We start from the raw sequence: 19373 nt of genomic DNA on the forward strand, positions 1-19373 counted from the left end.
GTATAGATCCAGCCTATATGTCTGTATACGGTGGAGTTTCATTCAATTATAAGGAAGAACAAAATTATGTCATCTGCAGAAAAATGGATGGAACTTGAGAGCATCACGTTAAATGAAATGAGCCAGACTCAGAAATTCAAGGGTTGTATTTTCTTTTGTATGTGAAAGCTAGAGAGCAAAAGGGGAATGATGTAGGGTGGGATCTCAAGAATGAATAATTTGACTCACAAATGGAAAATAACAGAATTAATAAACAATTTGGAAAACTTTAGAGTGGCAAATAATAATAATAGTACAATGTGAAAATTTTCAAAAATAGTTTGAGTTGAAATTAAGGTCTAATTCTTGTGCCTTAAATGGCCGAAAAAAAGGTTTCATTTAGAATATTCTATTCATGCACAGTTGTCACCGATGCGATTATTTTTTCTTCGGGACAGTGAGTGTGATTTTACTGGACAGTGATAGTGGAGCACATCTCCTCATTTGATCTTTTTGCTGTGATTTTCTCTCCAGTTCAATGAGAACAGCAATGTTACTTGCTCCTTTGATGTTCCCATGTGAATCAGAGTCAGTAGATTTAGTTATAAGATTTCCAGTTAGATTTGACATCTGCACAGGAGAGCCTCTCTGAGGAGGAGTCAGGGACAGAAATTGCGTGTGTGCTTTTTTGTTTATTTGTTTGTTTTCTTTTTAACAGTAGATCTTTGTTTTGCAGATACAGCTGAGGTTTATTAACCCACTGAAAAATTTAAGACGTCTTGGAATCAAAATGGTCACTGATATCTTTTTGGATTGGGAATCCTATCAGTTCAAAACAGAAGAAATTGATGCTGTGTTTCATGGTGCAGTTTGGCCACAGGTAAATCTAGATTTCTGTTTTTTGCCTGGACATCTTCTTTATTATGAATTTAACATCTTAGTCTACCTCCTAGACATGAATGTTTATTCTGCTTTTTTCTCTTACAAGCATTTCTTTATTTCTGAAAGTATTTAGAACACTTTCTTTTAATTCACTCCACTACCAGATCTAAAGATCAAGAATTTGTTGCTTAAATGCCTAGGCATTTATACTCAAGGCTAATTTGAATATGATTGTGTCTCTAAACAAATGTAGCTTTCATAGCACCTCACATAATAAGCATAGAGGGGAAATGTTCAGGTGGTTTGTGTATGCATTTTCTTGTTTGATTTCTCTACTTTAACCACTTGATGATGACAGGTATAGTTACAGCATAGAAGACTATAGGAGAGATTTGATTTTAGGAGATTTCTAGCGGCATGAACTCTCAATCATTTCTGATCATTTGAAACCTAAAATACCTAATTCCTTTCAAGTGTCAAGAGCTTCCATGCACCATCTTTGCCATTTCTTCAGTGTTGATAGCCGTTTGCTTCCCTTTATCTTTTTCTCAGCCTATCTTTACATTTTAATCCCTGTCCCTTTTTTTTTTTTTTTTTCATCTTGTGATTTCTCTGTTCTGCTTATTGGTTGTTTATTGGTTTGCCTTTTCTATGATTCTCTATTTGTTTTGTTTTATATTCTTCATAAATTTTGTTTTGTAGATCTGCAGACTTGGATCTGAGAGTCAGTATTCACCTACTCCTCTGCTAAAACTAATTAGTATCTGGAGCAGAAATGCAAGGTATAACCTTCCACCCTCACCCCTTTACAAAGGGATGATGTTTCAGGCTAATCTAATCAAAACTAGTCTAGGGAACTTCTTTTATATGTAACACTCACCTGAAAAAAATCTCTAGAAGAGCTGACTACCCTTGGAATTCTCATAGCAGCAGGTATGCACATGTAGTTTTATGTAGAAAAATTAATGAATTTTTCAAAACCACTTCATGGGAATGTTACTCTTTGTTAAAAAATAAATTCAGATTTTGAAGTATACTTACAGTTTACAAAAGTGTCCATCAGATAATCAAATAGGTTTTTCCATCTGTACAGAAGTCTAACATTTACTTTGCCTAAATGCAGGTAGAGCTGAACAACAGCCAATATCTTTAAACTTATAAGAAGGATACTGGCTCAGAAATTAGGTGAACTTAAGTCAACAAAGCTTCTTACCTACTAAGGTGATTATACAATTTATTGTCTGTATGTCCTCTTGAATGATGAAGAGATGCTGAAACTAATGAGGCCAAAACAACCAACATAACTGAAGCTCTCCTTGACCACACTCTCGGTTGCACTGATTCTGATCACCATGACCCTTGCATGGCTCAGTCACTTCCTTCTGTGAGGTCTGTCCACTCTTTTAAGGCCCTGACAACACACACTACTTTGATTGTACTTTTTGTCTTCATAATTATCTGCCCAAAGCTCCTTGAGGGTAGAAACCATTTCTCGCTCATAATTGTGTCTTTCTCCATGGAGGGTTGCTCCCCTTAATCCATGTTTAGTCCATATTCATTGCATATTGAGTGAGTGGTTGAAATTTCTGATTCGGCCAAATACCTCAGCATAGAGCAATACCATTCTACCATGGCCTCTGAGCTTCAGTCTCTCCACCTTAGAATGGAAATTAAAAGAGACCCACCTCATTGATAATAGAAAAAATAATATGTGTAAATCTTGCTTGGAACCTGTGCATACTGCGCCCAATATTTATTATACAGAAAGCTGTATGAATGCACCTCATAGAACTTTTCCAACAGTTTGTTAGTACTAAGTATGTTTAATAATGAATTGATAGTCAAACTATCTGAATTGTTTCCTACAAATTGTTAGTATCATATCTCTGACTGGAAAACCTTTGTACTCTCTGCCTTGCTTGCTATGTTTCCACTAAGAGGGATATTTAAGTCTTTCGTGTGAGTCTTAATCTCTGAATGTTGCATATCCAGATACAACAAGTAAGTTTCTTTGGCCTCTCCTCCTAACTCCATTTTGTAGTACCTAGATTTTTAGGTTGCTGTATAAACATTCACATTGGAGAGAGCTTATAATTGAGTCAAATGTGGTGGCACACACCTGTACTCCCAGCTACTTGGGAGGCTAAGGCAGGAAGATTACAAGTTAAAGTTGCCTGTGCAACTTAGTGAGACCCTAAATTTTTTAAAAGAGGCAGAGATGTAACTCAGTGATAAAGTACTTGTTTGGCATGCACAAGACCTTGTCTTAATCCTGAGTATTACAAAAAAAAAAAAAAAAAGGAAAGCTCTGAATTGAAATACAGCCTACTCCTGGTGTGTCGCACTAAGGAGAACACAACATGAATTCTGTGGGGATCTTGTCTAAAATATACAACTTCAGTCTAATCATGAGAAAAAATATTGGGCACATCCAAATTGATAACTGGTCCACTGTTTTCTAAAGTGTTAGGATTATAAATAAAAATAAAGACTGAGAAACTGTAACAGATTAGAGGAGACAGAAAGAGACACAACAGCTAAATCTGATATGGTATCCTGGCTCAGGAAAAGAACAGCAGTAGGACATCTGATATCTGATATCTAAGTAAAATCTGTAGAGAGGTCAATAGTATTCTGTACTGCTGTTTTCCTGATTTTGGTGATGGGTGTCATGGTTATATAAGAAGTTAAACTGTGGAAATTGGGATAAAGGATGTATGAAAACACTGTGCAATTTTAGGGGCAGATCTAAAATAATTTCAAAATGAAAGATTTTTAAAAATCTAATGGAAATTTTTTTTTTAATTTCAAATTTTAAAAATTTCCTAAAGGGTGAGATTCTGCAAAATAGACTTTCATATGTTTCTCTTAGAAAGGGCTAAGACTGGAGTTAGACTGTGGTTCAGATCGCATCTCTACCACTTGTTCGCTCGATGACTTTGGATAAGTCTCAGTTTTTTTCATCTGTAATGTGGAAATAATAATATCTAATAGAGACTTTGTAAGGATTAAATAAGAAATATGCAAAAGTGCCTAAATAATAAAATGTTTACAAGGTGCTTAGTTTAGATCAAGTTTCAGATTTTAAAGTAATTCCTCTTAAGCAAACTTTTTACTGTTCATACGCACCCATATATTCTTTTTTTTTTTTTTTTTTTGCGGTGCTGGGGATTGAACTCAGGGCATTGTGCTTTTGAGGCAAGCACTCTACCAGCTGAGCTATCTCCCCAGCCCTGCACCCATATATATTGGTTAAACTCATTGTGAAAATTCATATGGAACATATTTTTAGAAATAAACATTGGGAAATGAGTGGTTATTACAATGTTTGTTTGTTTGTTTGTTTTTTTCCTGCAGATATTTCCCTTTCCTGGCTAAACAGAAACCTGGGCACCCAGAATGTGATATCTTGACCAATGTCTTTGCCATTCTCTCAGCAAAGAATCTCTCTGATGCCACAGCCGGTATTGTGATGGATATAGTTGATGACCTTCTTAACCTTCCAGATTTTGAGCCCACAGAAGCATTGTCAAGCTTGCCAGTAACTGGATGCATATATGCTGCTGACTCAGTGGTAAACACAGAAGGTGTGTATGCCTTATAAAGCAAATAATTCTTTGTCTTCAGAAGCAGTGATTCTTCTCAAAAATGAAAAAGTCAGAATTGACTTTCTTAATTGAGTGTTCATAGTTTCTTTTCTCTGGGAAGTAATACTGTATTATAAAAACCAAATCTTCGCACACAAAGGAATACAGATTCTTCACTGCCCACAAAGTCTAAGTTATTTTTTAGGAAATGATCAGATGACTGCTACCATTCTCTCTCTGAATTCTGCCTACCGTATTATCTCAACAATCTATTACTATTATCAAAAATGGATTGAATAAAGCCGCAGCTGTCTCTAACATAAATTTTTGTTTTATCTAGCAATATAACTTTTTTAATTTTTTTTTTATTTTTACAGACTGCATTTTGACTCATTTTACATAAATGGGGTACATCTTTCCATTTCTATGGTTGTACACGAACGAAAAGTTACATAATGTTTAGAATTGAAATTTAAATGTTCATTAATAGTTGATTTCTATATCTGTCATCAAGAAGATACTCTTTAATTAAGCGTTATAAGAATTTATGAAGATCAAAACATTAATCAACTTTTGTTTCAGAGTCTATCACTGTGGGAGGAAGATTAATTCTACCTCATGTACCTACAATTCTTCAGTATCTCAGCAAAACCACAATAAGTGCTGAAAAGGTGAAAAAGAAAAAGAATAGGGCACAAGTCAGTAAAGAACTTGGTATTCTTTCAAAGTAAGTGACATACTGGTACTTAAAAGATTACATTATCATGCATGATTATAATTTTTTTTTTTAATTTTAACTTGGTTTTTGATTGTGTGAACATGGTAATTAAATTTAAAAAGTCTTCAATAGTATATAGGAGGTCCTGGCTTCAATACCCAGTACTACCACCATTAAAAATAAATAAAGTAGGAATATTTATAGGACTGGGGTGTAGCTTAGTGATATAGCACAGGGTTAGCATGTGCAATGCCCAGAGAGAAGAGGAGAGGAGAGAAGAGGAGTTGGGGGTGGGAGGCAGGGAGAGGGAGGAAGGGAGAAAGAGAAAGAAAAAGAATCACAAATGACAGATTATAGGACTGGAGTTATAGCCCGCCGACACAGTCAGATATTGTATAAGAAATAGAATCATCCCCAGGAGTCCAGTGTTGGAGAGAAGTAAGATTATAGGGCACTGCTAAGTAACTAAGTTAACCTACTTACACATGCACACATACTCCAAAGCCACATGTCTATTCAAATGTTAAAACTGTGTCTTTAGTCGCTAATGGTTTTCTACAAAAAGGTAACTTAGAGGAATATTCTCAACTTGTTTGTCCTCCTAACATATCCATTTGTTTCCTTCTCTAGGATCAGCAAGTTTATGAAAGACAAAGAACAAAGTTCTCTCCTCATTACACTTCTCCTTCCTTTCCTCCACCGTGGCAGTATTGCTCAGGTACAAATTAATAGAACATCTATTTTGTCTTTGAAGTGGCACTTTATCACTAGGTTTAGTTATAAGCAACTGTTTTATTGGTTAAATTGCATCTGTCCTGATGAACTTAAAAGAGACCATAAAGAAATTAGATGTAGAAAAATTTGGCACAGAAATAGGAATGAGGACAGGCAAAATGGTAGATACAACATCAACAACAGTAAAAGTTTTAATCTCTTTGTTTTCTTTTTTTAGCTTCTAATTAATTTCAGGATTTTTTTCCTCTAGTTTTGATCTGTAACAAATGGAACACAAAAATGCATTTATAGTCTCAAATATGGATCACAGTGGTAAAACTGAATGAAAGTCAGGCTTTTTAATATTCAGACATAGCTTAGAGTTTCTGACCTCAAATCCTACCTTAGTCCCACTCAGTCTCCAAGTGGCTCATTCACTCATTCCTTAAGACCTCAGCAGCAACACTGAACATCACTCACGACATTACTATGTAAATGACTTTCAGTTTAGAATACCACAGATCTGTGGACAACCAGAAGTGTCTTGTTTCTCTTTAGCAAGTTCGTTTTGTTAGCTCTTTTTTGACTACACAATTGCAGAAAGTATGCTTCAAAATCATGTATGTTCTCTACTGGAATGAAAAGGAAGAAACTATTAACAGCATTATTGTGAGTATTATATGAAGTTAAAATTCTAAAACCTTTTTAAAGACCATGCAATAATTTTCCCAGGTTCTACTTTTATGTATCAATAATTATTTCCAGTGCTATAATATATCAAAGTACAAGTCAGCCTGTTTTATAAATTATTGAAGTATGATTTCTCATTTCTTCTAAAGGATACGGAAGTTGATATTCTGGTGACAGTGCAAAACTTGTTAAAACACTGTCTGGATCCTACAAGCTTCCTCAAGCCTCTAGCTAAGCTCTTCTCAGTTATTAAGAACAAGTTGTCAAGACAGTTACTTTGTTCAGTTTTCCAGGTATGTTATTTTTATTTTTACCCCAAATCACCACACCTTTTATTTTTACCCCAAATCAGAACAACCTTTTTTGTGCCAATCTGATGGTTTTGAATGAAATTGTGTAGGAACAGGGAGCTAAGGGGAGGAAGACAGAAAAGTTAAGGTTCTATTCACTAATAAACTGTTCTTTTCCTTTTAGAGTCTTTCTGATTTTGAGAGTGGACTCAAATATATTACTGATGTTGTCAAGGTAAGGAAGAAATCTCATTTCTTTTTGATGTCAAAAGTATTTAAGATTTATATACCTTATCATTCATATGATTTCAACGGCATTTCTTGTAGCTTAATGCCTTTGATCAAAGACATCTTGATGACATCAACTTCGACATTCGCTTTGCAGCATTCCAGACCATCACCTCTTATGTTAAAGACATGCAGACTGTGGATGTTAACTTCCTAATTCCAGTTATGCATAATTGTTTCTATAATATGGAGGTAGGTTTTTGTAGAAAAATTGTCTGAGTTTTTGATTGTTTGATAATACAACTACCTAATATTATCACCTAATTTTTAAATTTGTTTTTGGCAGGGATAAGTATTATTAGTATAAGTTTTCTTTTAGACCAAGAATTTTTCATTTGACAAAGAACTGACTGCTATTCATAGGATTTGAAAGACAAATATTTTAAATAAAACAATATAGGTGAAAGCACTTTGAAAAAGTAAAGTTACGTAGAAGAAATCCAAAGAGAAAGAAAATAAATTAATGTTTATCAAAAGCTACAGGGAGGGAGGAATAGGGAATGATCTGTGGTGAGTATAGGCCTTCTTTTAGGGGTGACAGAGTATTCTGAAATTAGATAGTGGTGATAGTTGCACAACCCTGAATAGACTAAAAACCATTGCGTTGTGCACTTCAAAAGGATGAATTTTATGGTATGTCAATTACATTCCATTTTTTAAAGTCATATTAACTATCTAAATTGAAAGTTTGCCCTTTTTATGGATGTTCTGGTAGAAGTAAAAGGATTATAGTAAGTGCCATGTTGCTGAACCAAAGTCCAAAAGGGGGGGAAATGGAATCCTTGCTTTTTATTATTATGTAATGCCATCAATAAACTGTGCAGCATGTTACAGTTATTTGTTGTTAAGTATTACATAATACGTGAAAAAATGCTATCTTATTTGAAGCTGCTTCTTCATGTATCACTTCCAGTTTCAACACTGAAGTTTTGTCACTGCCTGGGCTGAATTAGGAATATCTTCTCTACACTAGGCTACATTCCTCAAACCAGGAACTCTGGGGCACATAACCATAATTACTCCAGCCAACTCTGTCATTTTCACTGGTGACCTGATAGTATTGAATATTGAAAATTGGCCTTAGGACCTGTTGTACTGCTTGCTTTGGGAAGTAAAAGTAAAACATACAGTTCATAGCGCTTCCTGAAATTAAGTGACATTTGTCAATAAGCATAGTTTTTCAAAGTCATTTATTATATCTCTCATGTTTCCTCCATTGTGTTCATCCTAAGTTATGCAGTAATAGGGGCTTTTGTAAAAACCAGTGGTAGGATTTCACTTTCCTTAGGAAATAATATTTCATATAGTGTGTGGTTATTACACAGAATAACTTGAGTTCTTTTTCTTATTTTTAGTTAGGAGATATGTCTTTAAGTGATAATGCCAGCATGTGCTTGATGAGTATTATCAAAAAGCTAGCTGCCTTAAATGTCACAGAGAAAGAATATAAAGAAATCATTCATCGTTCACTCCTGGAGAAATTGAGGAAAGGGTTGAAGAGCCAGACAGAGGTATTGTAACTTTGTCTTTTTGTTGAATACTCTTGTCTGAGATTTGGTTTAAGTTTTCCCTCTTCTGCCATTGTAGTGTAGAAAAGGAGTCAGGCTTAGTTCATCTAATTAAAATACTTAAAATAGTCACCAAACTTTTAACGGGAGAGTGGGAATAGACAGGACAGCAGTCACTTTTGATTTTTTTTACAATGGAAATGGCTGGTGGTGGTGGTGGATCTTAATTTAATGGCTTTTTTGGTGCCACCTCTTATTATCTAAGAAGAGATTGTTTTAAATTTTAATTTTTTTTCTTGATATTTGCAGAGTATTCAACAGGATTATACTACAATACTTTCCTGTTTAATTCAAACCTTTCCAAGTCAGCTGGAGTTTAAAGACTTGGTACAGCTTACTCATTACCATGATCCAGAAATGGACTTCTTTGAGAACATGAAGCACATACAGGTAAGCAACAGTTCTGCTTTTCCCTGCCTGCAATTAGGTCTCATTTAGAAGACATTTTTAACTTCCCCCAAAGGGCTTAAGTTTTTCTTTCTTTGGTCTTCGTTATTATTAGTCAGACTTATATATATGATGATCATTTCATGGGTTATCATTATTTTGATAATATCACAAACTACAAACAATAATAGTATATCCTTTCTCTGTCTTTTCCTAAGTTTAATTGCTTTGGGACCCATTGTTAAATGCTATAAATTGCATTTCTGAAGTAAATAAAGGTACAGTTTGCTCATGTAACAAATGGACTGTGTTTTACTCTGTTAACATTTCCATGGAGAAAGACAGTGGTACTGAGGTAGAGCTGGTTTTGAGTGAGATTATTCAGTAGCTAATTCATATTCTGTCTACTTGTAGATCCACAGAAGAGCAAGAGCCTTAAAGAAACTGGCAAAACAGCTGATGGAAGGCAAAGTTGTGATGTCTTCAAAATCTCTTCAGAACTATATTATGCCTTATGCCATGACTCCAATTTTTGATGAGAAAATGCTCAAGGTAGGGCATTAGATCTAGAAATCAACAAATCTCTACTCATATCATGACATACTTTTCCAAAATGTAGATGAGTTGGTGACATCCACATCACCATCATCACCATAATTAGAGGCTTAGGATAGTTCTAATGGTTCTAAAGCTCTTAACAACTATACTTGGTACACAGTAAATGCTATGTAAATGGTGACTGTTACTTGTATTTTTACTATTATTACCTCACAAAGCCCAACCACAAAACATTCCCCTTTCTAGAAATGGTCTTATTGCTGAGATAATTTTTGTGTCATAAGATTTGATTCTGATAATCTCCACTGATCAGCAGAGTCATTTGCCTAAATGGCTCATAAGAAATGAAATAAGACAATCGCTACCTTTCACATTGTACCAGGTACTGGGAACTCTTATGCATACTCGACTATGTACTCCTTACTTTATCCTCACCACCACTCAATTTTATTTATGACTGTTCTTAGCCACTGTTTCACAGGAGAGGAAACTGAGAGTAGGTGAGGTTTTATAACTTTCACAAAAGCAGAGTTGGAACTGGTGTTTGAATTTAGGGCTAGTTTAACCTTCGTACTATACAGAGCTTAGAACAGTGTCTGGTGCCTGGTGAAAACTGGCTGAATATTTATTGATTGTATAGATCAGTGAAGAAGGAACTAAGAAACGGTCACAGAAATTTAAGTCTAACTGTGGTATAACATCAGGATTTATGACTTGAATTTATGCAATTGGTTACACAGCCTTATACAATAATAGAGTTTATTGTTTTAAGTTATTAAGAAGTATTTAAAAGAATAATCTTAAGTAAACCAGGTGCTATGGTACATGCCTGTAATATCTCAGTTTCTTGGGAGACTGAGGCAGGAGGATTATGAGATTGAGGCCAGCATAGCAAGACCCTGACTCAAAACAAATAAGAAGAATCTAGTAGTTGAAAGATTGTTCCTTTAAATTCCAATCTGACAATATCTCCCTTTTCTTTTTTTTTTTTTTTTTTTTTGTGGTGCTGGGGATCGAACCCAGGGTCTTGTGCTTGCAAGGCAAGCACTCTACCAACTGAGCTATCTCCCCAGCCCCAATATCTCCCTTTTAACTGACTTTTAGACATTTAGATTTAAGGTAATTGTTAATAAGCTTGAGCTTAAATCTGTAATCCTTACATATACTCATCAGCACTCAGAGTTTGAGGGGGGATTTCTTTCTGTGTAGGTCTCTTACTCTGGTATTAAGTCCTGTAGGCTTAACTTCCATAGCCTCAGCTCTGTCTCCTTAACTCAGGGGGACCAGTGGGCCATGCTTGGTTTAACCTTCCTGTGCTGCATGTGACTGCAATTCTCTGCACATAATAAGTTTGTGTAATTACAAGACTCACTTCATGTTTCCTTACCCTCAGAGATCACTGTTCTTTTCTCCTGTTCTATTTGTTGTCTGGAGTCCAAAAAGTATTGTTGCATATATTTTGTCTCCTTTTCTAGTGATGTTTCTGAGACAGCATTTTGTTTTATTTTGTTTTGGTTTGGTTTGGTTTGATTTGGTTTTTTTCTTTGGTACCAGGGATTGAACCCAGAGGCACTCAACCACTGAGCTCTATACCCAGACCTTGTTTGTATTTTATTTAGAGACAAAAATCTCACTAAGTTGCTTAGGGCATTGCTAAGTTGCCGAGGCTGACTTTGAACTCATGATCCTCCTGGCTCAGTCTTCCAAGCCACTGGGATTACAGGCATGTGCCACTGCACCCAACTGAAACAGCATATTTTTGAGTGCTAAGAGCAGTGTAGTGTATAGTTTTTGACATTTTTCAGTTTTGTTTTTTTTTTCTAGTGCCAGCCACTGAACCCAGGGCCTTGCACATGGTAAACAAACAGTCTACCATTGTGCTACATGTCAGCCCCAATATTTGTCTACTTTTGTACATTGAATAGATTTCATTCACTATATCTAGTCTTGAATCAGTTAAGGAGGTCTGAGTAGAAAAGAGTCAAATATGTTAATATCCTTTAAAGGAAGATGTTAGTCCTTTAAATGCATCTTTTCCTGGGATCACAAGAGGAATTGGAGTACAGTTTGGATATTTCAATGTTCTTCCCTTTCTATAATTACTAATCACCTACTGTGTAAGCTTTTTAGCAGGCCATGATAGCCTCATAGTTTATCAACTAATACTTGTTCTACATTTATGTTATGTGTTTTTATTTTACAGCATGAAAATATAACCATTGCTGCCACAGAAGTCATTGGGGCTATTTGCAGACATCTTTCTTGGTCAGCATACATATATTACTTGAAACATTTTATTCATGTCTTACAGTCAGGACAGATCAATCAAAAGTTGGGTGTCAGGTATAGTCAGACTTTTTTTTTTTTGTCTTTTTAATGTAATCTTATAATTATTTCTTGAATTTGTCTTTAATCTGTTTGCTTTTACATAGTATTAATAAGGTTATGGTAATGTTTAAAGTTAAAAAAGACTGGCAAAAGTAATTTTAATGTTCATGACTTCGTATTTCCTTTTAATAGTCAAATGGTATTGATAATCAAATGAAGATGTGTGTATCTTTTTTTAACAGTTTACTAGTAATAGTGTTAGAAGCATTCCACTTTGACTACAAAACTCTTGAAGAACAAATGGGAAAAATTCAGAATGAAGAAAGTAAGTTTTTAAAGCTTTCTTAAACTAGATTTTCATCCTGTATTCATTTATGATTATGAATTAAAGATGGCAAAATTCAACTTATTCCTTTTTTTATTCTTTGTAGCAATGACCAATTAATGAATCATGAGAAAGCTAAAAGGAATGGCTAGTTTTTATGAAAACTTATGTAAGTGAAGATAGCCAATCCTAAATTTTATTAGTAAAAAAAAAAAAAAAAAAATCTGAACTTTAGGTTATTTACCTAGAAGTCCATCACTTATATATTGAAAGACCATTAACCAATGAAAGCAAAGCAAATGTAAGAAAAGAACAAAGTTAAAGCAACAATTAGTGAAATATAAAAGATACAATAGAAAAGATCAACAAAACTTTGATATTTGAAGAGATTATAAGCTGGCAAGTGCCTGATAAGATTGATCAGTGAAAACAGAAGATAATAAATAATATTAGGAACTTAAAATGATAATAATTGAATGAAAAAAAATATAATATTTATATTTATAAATTCCAATTCTTGGGTGGGATAATCATATTCTTAGCAAAAATATTGTATAAAAACTGTCTAAAGAAAACTGATTTTAGAAGAAAATAAAAAATCTGATGGATCTCTAACCAGTAAAGAAACTTGTTCTATAGTTAAGCATCTCCTGATGAAAATGCCAGGTAAAGAATTCTGTATCAGCAAGTTTTAGCAAACATTCAAGAGATGGGTAATTTCAAACTTATTAGCTCTTTTAGATGAATGAAAAAGGAAGTCTCCACAAACTCATAAAAGTACCATAATTACATACCTAAAACTGGCATAGACTGTGAGAATGGAGTATCACAAGCTCTCATTCATTAACATGGATATAAAAATCCTAAACCAAATATTTACAGGTGAAATTCCATAAGTGGTAAAAAGCTTTAAAAACATGACCATGGTTGGCTGTTCGAGGAATGCAGTGTTTGTACAAGCTCCTAGAAAAGTAGTTAATGGGATTTAACATATTAGCATATAAAAACATGATTGTCCATATAGACGCCTGGGAAACACTTGATTAAATTTCATATCTACTCAAGCTAAAAATGATTATCAATCAGAATAGGTAGAAGTTTCCTTAACTTGTTAAAAGATATATTTTAAAATCCTAATGCAAGTGCTTGCTTGGGCAGCACATAAACTGAAATTAGAACAAGACAGAAGATGAACAGGGCCTCTGCACATGTAAATTCGTGAAGCATTCCACATTTTTTAAAAACAAAACCTCACTGCAACATCTTACTTAGGGATAAAGAAGTATAAGCTTAATGATTGCTTAAGAAACAGCATTAGGGAAGAATACCAGATGCTGCTTATCCTGAACATTGACCTAGAGGTTCTACTCAGTATAGAAAAATGAAAGAAAAAAAATTCAGCACTCAAATAGGCCAAGATGTTTATCCTGATTATTTTGGCTAAAGACAAAGAAATATTCTGGCCTTCAGTGTACTTTTTATTTGAGATGGTGCAAAGTTTCCCAGGCTGGCCTCAGATCAGTGATCCTCCTGCCTCAGCCTCTGAAGTCACCAGGTTTACAAGCATGCACCATTGCACACAGCAGCACTGTTTTCTTTAATCAGTTAAATCTGCTTTTGGCAGTTTTGCATAAATGTAAATATTCGTTAATTTAAAAACATTTAATTTGCTTAACTATTTCTTCTTAGATAGTTTAGTTACTGCCTTTATTCTAGACTAGTTCAAATTATCCATTATCCCAAATCCATGTAGTGTGATATATTTAAAAGATAACTGAAATCTGGTTTTGCTGTCTGAACTAAATATGTATGATAACCTGAGTTTGGCTTTCTTATATGTTGTGCTGTTGATCCTGTGCCATTGATATCTCCATTTAATAGTTGCCTGGAATCTCCCTTGAAAATGATTGCCAACTCCTGGTGACATTTCACAATATTCAGGTTTTATTTTGTTTTCACTTATAGGAAATGATTTCATTGGGATATTTTATTAATGGTATCTGGGGTTTACAAACATTAGTTGTTTTAGAAACAATTTTTCTTCTTATATGAGGCATAGTTGTAATTAAGTCTAGCCTCTGCCCAGTGAGGATGTCAAATAACAAATAAGATATCTTACCTGCAAAGGCTGATTCCAAATATCTAAAAGATTAGGGAAGTCAATAGAAAGACGTGCCTTCCTTGGATTCGATTCATATCATTTTAGGAAGCACACATTAAGGTTCTTCTCTGAAGACTATCATCAAAACAATCATCAACTTACCATAAGGTCCCTCCCCTTCAAAATAGCTCTTCTCCCTTTGTTTTTCTTCATAATTAATCTCTTCTGTACTGCTTATATCAGATAATGGTAAAACAATATAAAAGACTGTCCCTCACATTATGATGCAGCCAAGAGCCCTGCCCTGCTGATTACCACCAGGCCCCAAATTAATTAGGTCATCACTGCACCAGCCCAACAACCCACAAAACAGTGGTCTTTTTAAAGAAAGGGAAAAGGAGTGTAATGAAATTTGAAACCTTTATTGAGCTTCTGCTATGAGCCAGGTTTTATAGACATTATCTCATTTGTTTTGATAAGAAACTTTCAAGAATCCTAGTATTAGTTACCCCATATTTTTCATATGAGAAACTGAGATTCAGAGATATAAAAACATTCCTAAAGCTACATAGTAGGTAAGCGAAAAAAAGATTGATGCTCCCATTTTTTGTCAGTGACATGTCTGACATTTATTTTAGTTAGTTATAGACTTTATTTCCTTTAGTCCTCACAATAGCCTTGCAAAGTGAGTGCCAAAGCCCACTGGAGTGTCAAGTTAACTGACCATGGTTATAGAGTTTGTTAGCAGGATCAAGCCTGAACTTGGTCCCACATACTATACTGCCTAATTGCCTTAAATAAACTGAATCCTGGAGCAAGAAAATTTCATGCATGAGACGTTGGTTGCTCTTATGGTGTTCATGCCCATGAATAGAAGTTTTTGCTTTTGAAAACTTAACCAGAGGGCTCAGAAAGCTTTCTTTTAACTAAGAATCTTCCCATTGTGCCCCTCCCCTCTGCCCCAAATGGGTGCTCAAGTGACTCTGTCCTCACTCTTCGACATTGTTTCACAGTTGCCAGTTCACTTGTCTCTGTCCTTCATTAGGCTCTGTACTGTGAAAGAGCAAAAATGGGCCTTTCACTGCCTGCTGCTTTCTTGGCACTTAACCTTGCCTGCTTGTACTTGGGTATCAGATCAGATGTTTTTTATTGGACATTAGATGTCAGTGGAAAACACTACTTGCCACAACTGTGCTGTATCCTCATTTAAGGTGGCTTTTGTTGTTTTTTTATTAAACATAGATACAGTGGAAATGATTGAGTTACCAGAGTCTGAAGCCATGGAAGTCGAGCACATGAATGAGGAAAAGAAGGAAAATACATCCAAGGGGTTGTTAGACAGCAGTGAAGCTCTGGCAAACCCTGATCCAGCCGACTCTAATGGGACAGATGCTGATGAATCCAGTTATATCACAAAGTCTGTCTCTTTCCTTCCTCGGAATAAGGAAGAACTGGAGAGAACAATTAAAACTATCCATGGAACCATAACTGGGGATATCCTCCCCAGGCTACATAAGTGCCTCGCATCTACGGTAATAACTCTGGGGCCAGGCTGGTCTGTGTGAACGTGGGTGCTGGTGAGGCACTGCCACACCAGGCTCCTAAGGTCTATTGACTGACTTTAGCTTTGGGGGTTTCCTTTTTTTTTTTTTTCTTCTTTTCTTTGTTCTTTTTCTTTTTTTCTTTCTTTTTGTGGTACTGGGATTGAACCCGAGGACACTCTTCCACTGAGCTACATCCCCTGCCTCTTAATAAATTAAGTCAGTGACTCCCTAAATTGTTTAGGCTGGCCTTGAAGTTGGAACCCTTAGAGTAGCTGGGGTTAAAGGCTGCACCACCACACACAGCTCGAGTTTCCTTACACCTCAACATTTTGTAATTCCCCTCCCTTCTCTCCTCAACTTCAGGCTCATTTCCTGCTGCAGCTAGTCAGTAATGGCCTGCCTTTATGATTTTGCTATGCTAGATATATGCTTCTTCTATCTCTGAAGCAAATGTTAAGATGACTCGCATTTCCAAAAAAAACTAATTTCCAAAATAAATTAGAATATTTCCATTTTCTACTTCAAGGTCATTCTCTATTATTCAAAATTCATCTTTCCCTCAGTTAAGAGGAATCACATTTAGCAGTCCACATTCATGAAGCTAGCTAGAACCTTTCCTCCTCACTGTAAAGCTTGAGACAGCAAATTCTGGCCCCTGAGCTGCAGCTGTATTTATAAAGTTTTATGGGAACACACATCCATTTGTTTGGATTCTAACAATTCTAATTCTGTTTTTGCATTACTACAGCAGGGTTGAGTAGCTTCAACAGAGATCACAAAGCCAAAAATACTTATTATCTGTCTCTTTACAAAAAAGTTTGCCAGTTGCTAATATAAGGTATTGACTTGGTCATTTAGTATATTTGTAAATAAACGTTCTCTATTTGAAGCATATTTCTATGTACTAACCATGTCACACAAACACTTGAAAGTTCCAACTGATACAATGTTTAGTTTTTTTTTTTTTTAAAGACAGCTAGAAATGGGCTTAAACATGAAAAGAGCTTGTCTTTCAAATACAGTTACACTGTAAGCAGGGAGGGCCCTTGTCCTTAATTTTGTTTTAATGTAAATTTTTTTATAGACTAAAAGGGAAGAAGAACACAAGCTCATCAAGTCCAAGATCGTGAATGATGAGGAAGTGGTTCGAGTCCCTTTAGCTTTTGCCATGGTTAAACTGATGCAGTCCCTTCCACAAGAGGTCATGGAAGCTAATCTGCCAAGGTAAGTATGTGACAGATTTAGGGAACCTCAAATATTGGTTCTTTTCTTCCTAATTTTCAGTCTTTTTTGTTATAAAGAAGAGAGGTACTATCATACTTTGCCGTACTTCTGAATCCTAAGGGAAACCTAGCATTATGAGTAATTAAGAGACAGAATGATATTTGTATTTTTGGTGGTTTATTCATTCTTCTTTTTTAAATTCTTATTTTCTAGTATTTTGCTGAAAGTATGTGCTCTCCTCAAGAACAGAGCACAGGAAATCAGAGACATAGCACGCAGCACTCTCACAAAAATAATAGAAGATCTGGGTGTGCATTTCCTGCAGTATGTTTTAAAAGAATTAAAGACCACCCTTGTCCGTGGATATCAGGTAAATTGCATTGTGTGCTTTATATTCAAGTTAGGTTGGATTTCATATACTTGCATCTTTTTTTTTTTTTTTTTTTGTGGTGCTGGGGATTGAACCCAGGGCCTTGTGCTTGCAATGCAAGCACTGTACCAACTGAGCTATATCCCCAGCCCAAATACTTGCATCTTGAATGCTACTTGCTGTCTTGCCTCAGCCTCTTGAGTTGCTGGATTTCCAGTCGTGCATCACCACACTCAGCTATGTTTCAACTCTTTAAGCAAATAAATACGTTCTTTTTTGTTAACTCTGTGACAGTATATTCAACATATTCAATAATTTTATTAAGATCCTGAGAATATGAAACTCAGAATCATATAACTTGAGAGAAAAAAAAGTCATGCAACTTAGGTCTAAAAAGATCTTTTTAAAAAGCAGACATAGGTTGCGTATGGTAGTGCATACTTGTAATCCCAGCTCTTTGGCAGGCTGAGGCAAGAGGCTCACAAGTTTGAGGTGGCCCTCAGCAACTTAGCAAGAGCCTGTCTCAGAATAAAAAATAAGGACTGGAGACATAGCTGGGTGGTAAAGTGCCCCTGGGTTCAATCTCCAGTACAAAAAAATAAGTTAAATTATATGTTATAAAAAGAGAGCACCAGGCAGAATCTAAAACACTGAGTTGTTAGAAATGCAGAAATTAGGACCCTATAGCCAACCAATGTGCCAGAGATGGGAAAAAAATTAAAACAAGAAAAATAAAATGAGAGATTTTCTTACCCTTCTGGAGCCTGATGAATTCTCTCCTGCTGTTCACACCAGAATAGGCTTCCCTAGCATTCTCTCACTCTGCATCCTGGCACCCACTTCTGCGTCAGCTGAGAAATGCTAGCAAATTCTCTGAACATTTGGTGGCATTTGGGTTCTCACGTTCTCCCCTAAGAGTTCCTTTTTGGGTCCTTTCCAGACTTTATAGCTACATGCAGTACAGAGAGTACAATGTGCTTTCTCTATCTTACCTGAACCAGAGCCCCTGTTGGTGTTCATCTTTATTCTGTTGTTTTAAACAGCATTTACTTCTTGGCACTGAAGGTCAGATGCTGTTTTAGGTGCTGGCATACATGGATGAATTCAATACTTTCTGTCCTTGAGGATTCATTCACATGCTTAAGCAGCACCAGAGGTATTTCCATGAGTAACCCTTTTTCTTCACCCGTTCTCCAGATCTACCCTATTTGTTAAAATAAGGTACAGAGAACAATAATTTTGGTGTTTTAGTATTGATCAGGTAGACACAGCCAAAATTGTATTCTTTAGGTGTCCTTCTTCATCCCTCCACCAAAAAAAAAAAAAAAAAAAGATTTTTAAGAATTATATAAAGCCCATAGCAAACATTGTAAATATGTAAAAAGTGTTTAAAAGTCGCAAGTAAGGTACATGAGAAACTATGTCCTTAAGATCCAATTTATATATTGACAACTAAGTGTGTTTCCTTGTCCTGTGATTATAATCCGATGTTTGTTTTGGTGAGTAGACAGCCCTGGAAGCACCATTAAAAATGCAATATACTGCAGTGATGTAGAGCTGGGGCTATGACACCAGCCCCTCTGGTGTCGAATCCTAACTCCACCTCTTTGTACTCGTTTAGCCTTGGACAAGTTATTTGATCTCTCTGTGTCTCAGCTTCCTCATCTGATAAATGCTGTTAATTTAGCACCTACATCATAGATAGGCTGTGTGAAGCTGAAATGATGTAGTACATGTGAGATATTAATACAGCACCTGTTTCATAGTAAGTTCCTAATAAACATTTGCTTGGTTACTGTTTGGTTTCCTTCCTTATGTAC

General features: G+C 35.5%; 1 protein-coding gene across 2 annotated transcripts in view; it reads left to right on the forward strand.

Moving 5' to 3' along the window:
• UTP20 (UTP20 small subunit processome component) overlaps positions 1-19373 on the forward strand; it is a 95770-nt gene that overhangs the window by 56053 nt on the left and 20344 nt on the right. For both annotated transcript variants that reach the window (XM_079141336.1, XM_079141337.1), the window contains 16 exons: positions 716-859; positions 1564-1643; positions 4219-4448; positions 5031-5175; positions 5797-5884; positions 6720-6863; positions 7045-7095; positions 7188-7340; positions 8504-8659; positions 8966-9106; positions 9518-9655; positions 11865-12004; positions 12232-12314; positions 15658-15947; positions 17044-17183; positions 17397-17553. In XM_079141336.1, coding sequence (XP_078997462.1) covers positions 716-859; positions 1564-1643; positions 4219-4448; positions 5031-5175; positions 5797-5884; positions 6720-6863; positions 7045-7095; positions 7188-7340; positions 8504-8659; positions 8966-9106; positions 9518-9655; positions 11865-12004; positions 12232-12314; positions 15658-15947; positions 17044-17183; positions 17397-17553 — 2280 coding nt within the window. The remainder of the gene's footprint in view (positions 1-715; positions 860-1563; positions 1644-4218; positions 4449-5030; positions 5176-5796; positions 5885-6719; positions 6864-7044; positions 7096-7187; positions 7341-8503; positions 8660-8965; positions 9107-9517; positions 9656-11864; positions 12005-12231; positions 12315-15657; positions 15948-17043; positions 17184-17396; positions 17554-19373) is intronic.

This window comes from Sciurus vulgaris (assembly GCF_902686455.1).
Source record: "Sciurus vulgaris genome assembly, chromosome: 5".
Classification (NCBI taxonomy): domain Eukaryota; kingdom Metazoa; phylum Chordata; class Mammalia; order Rodentia; family Sciuridae; genus Sciurus; species Sciurus vulgaris.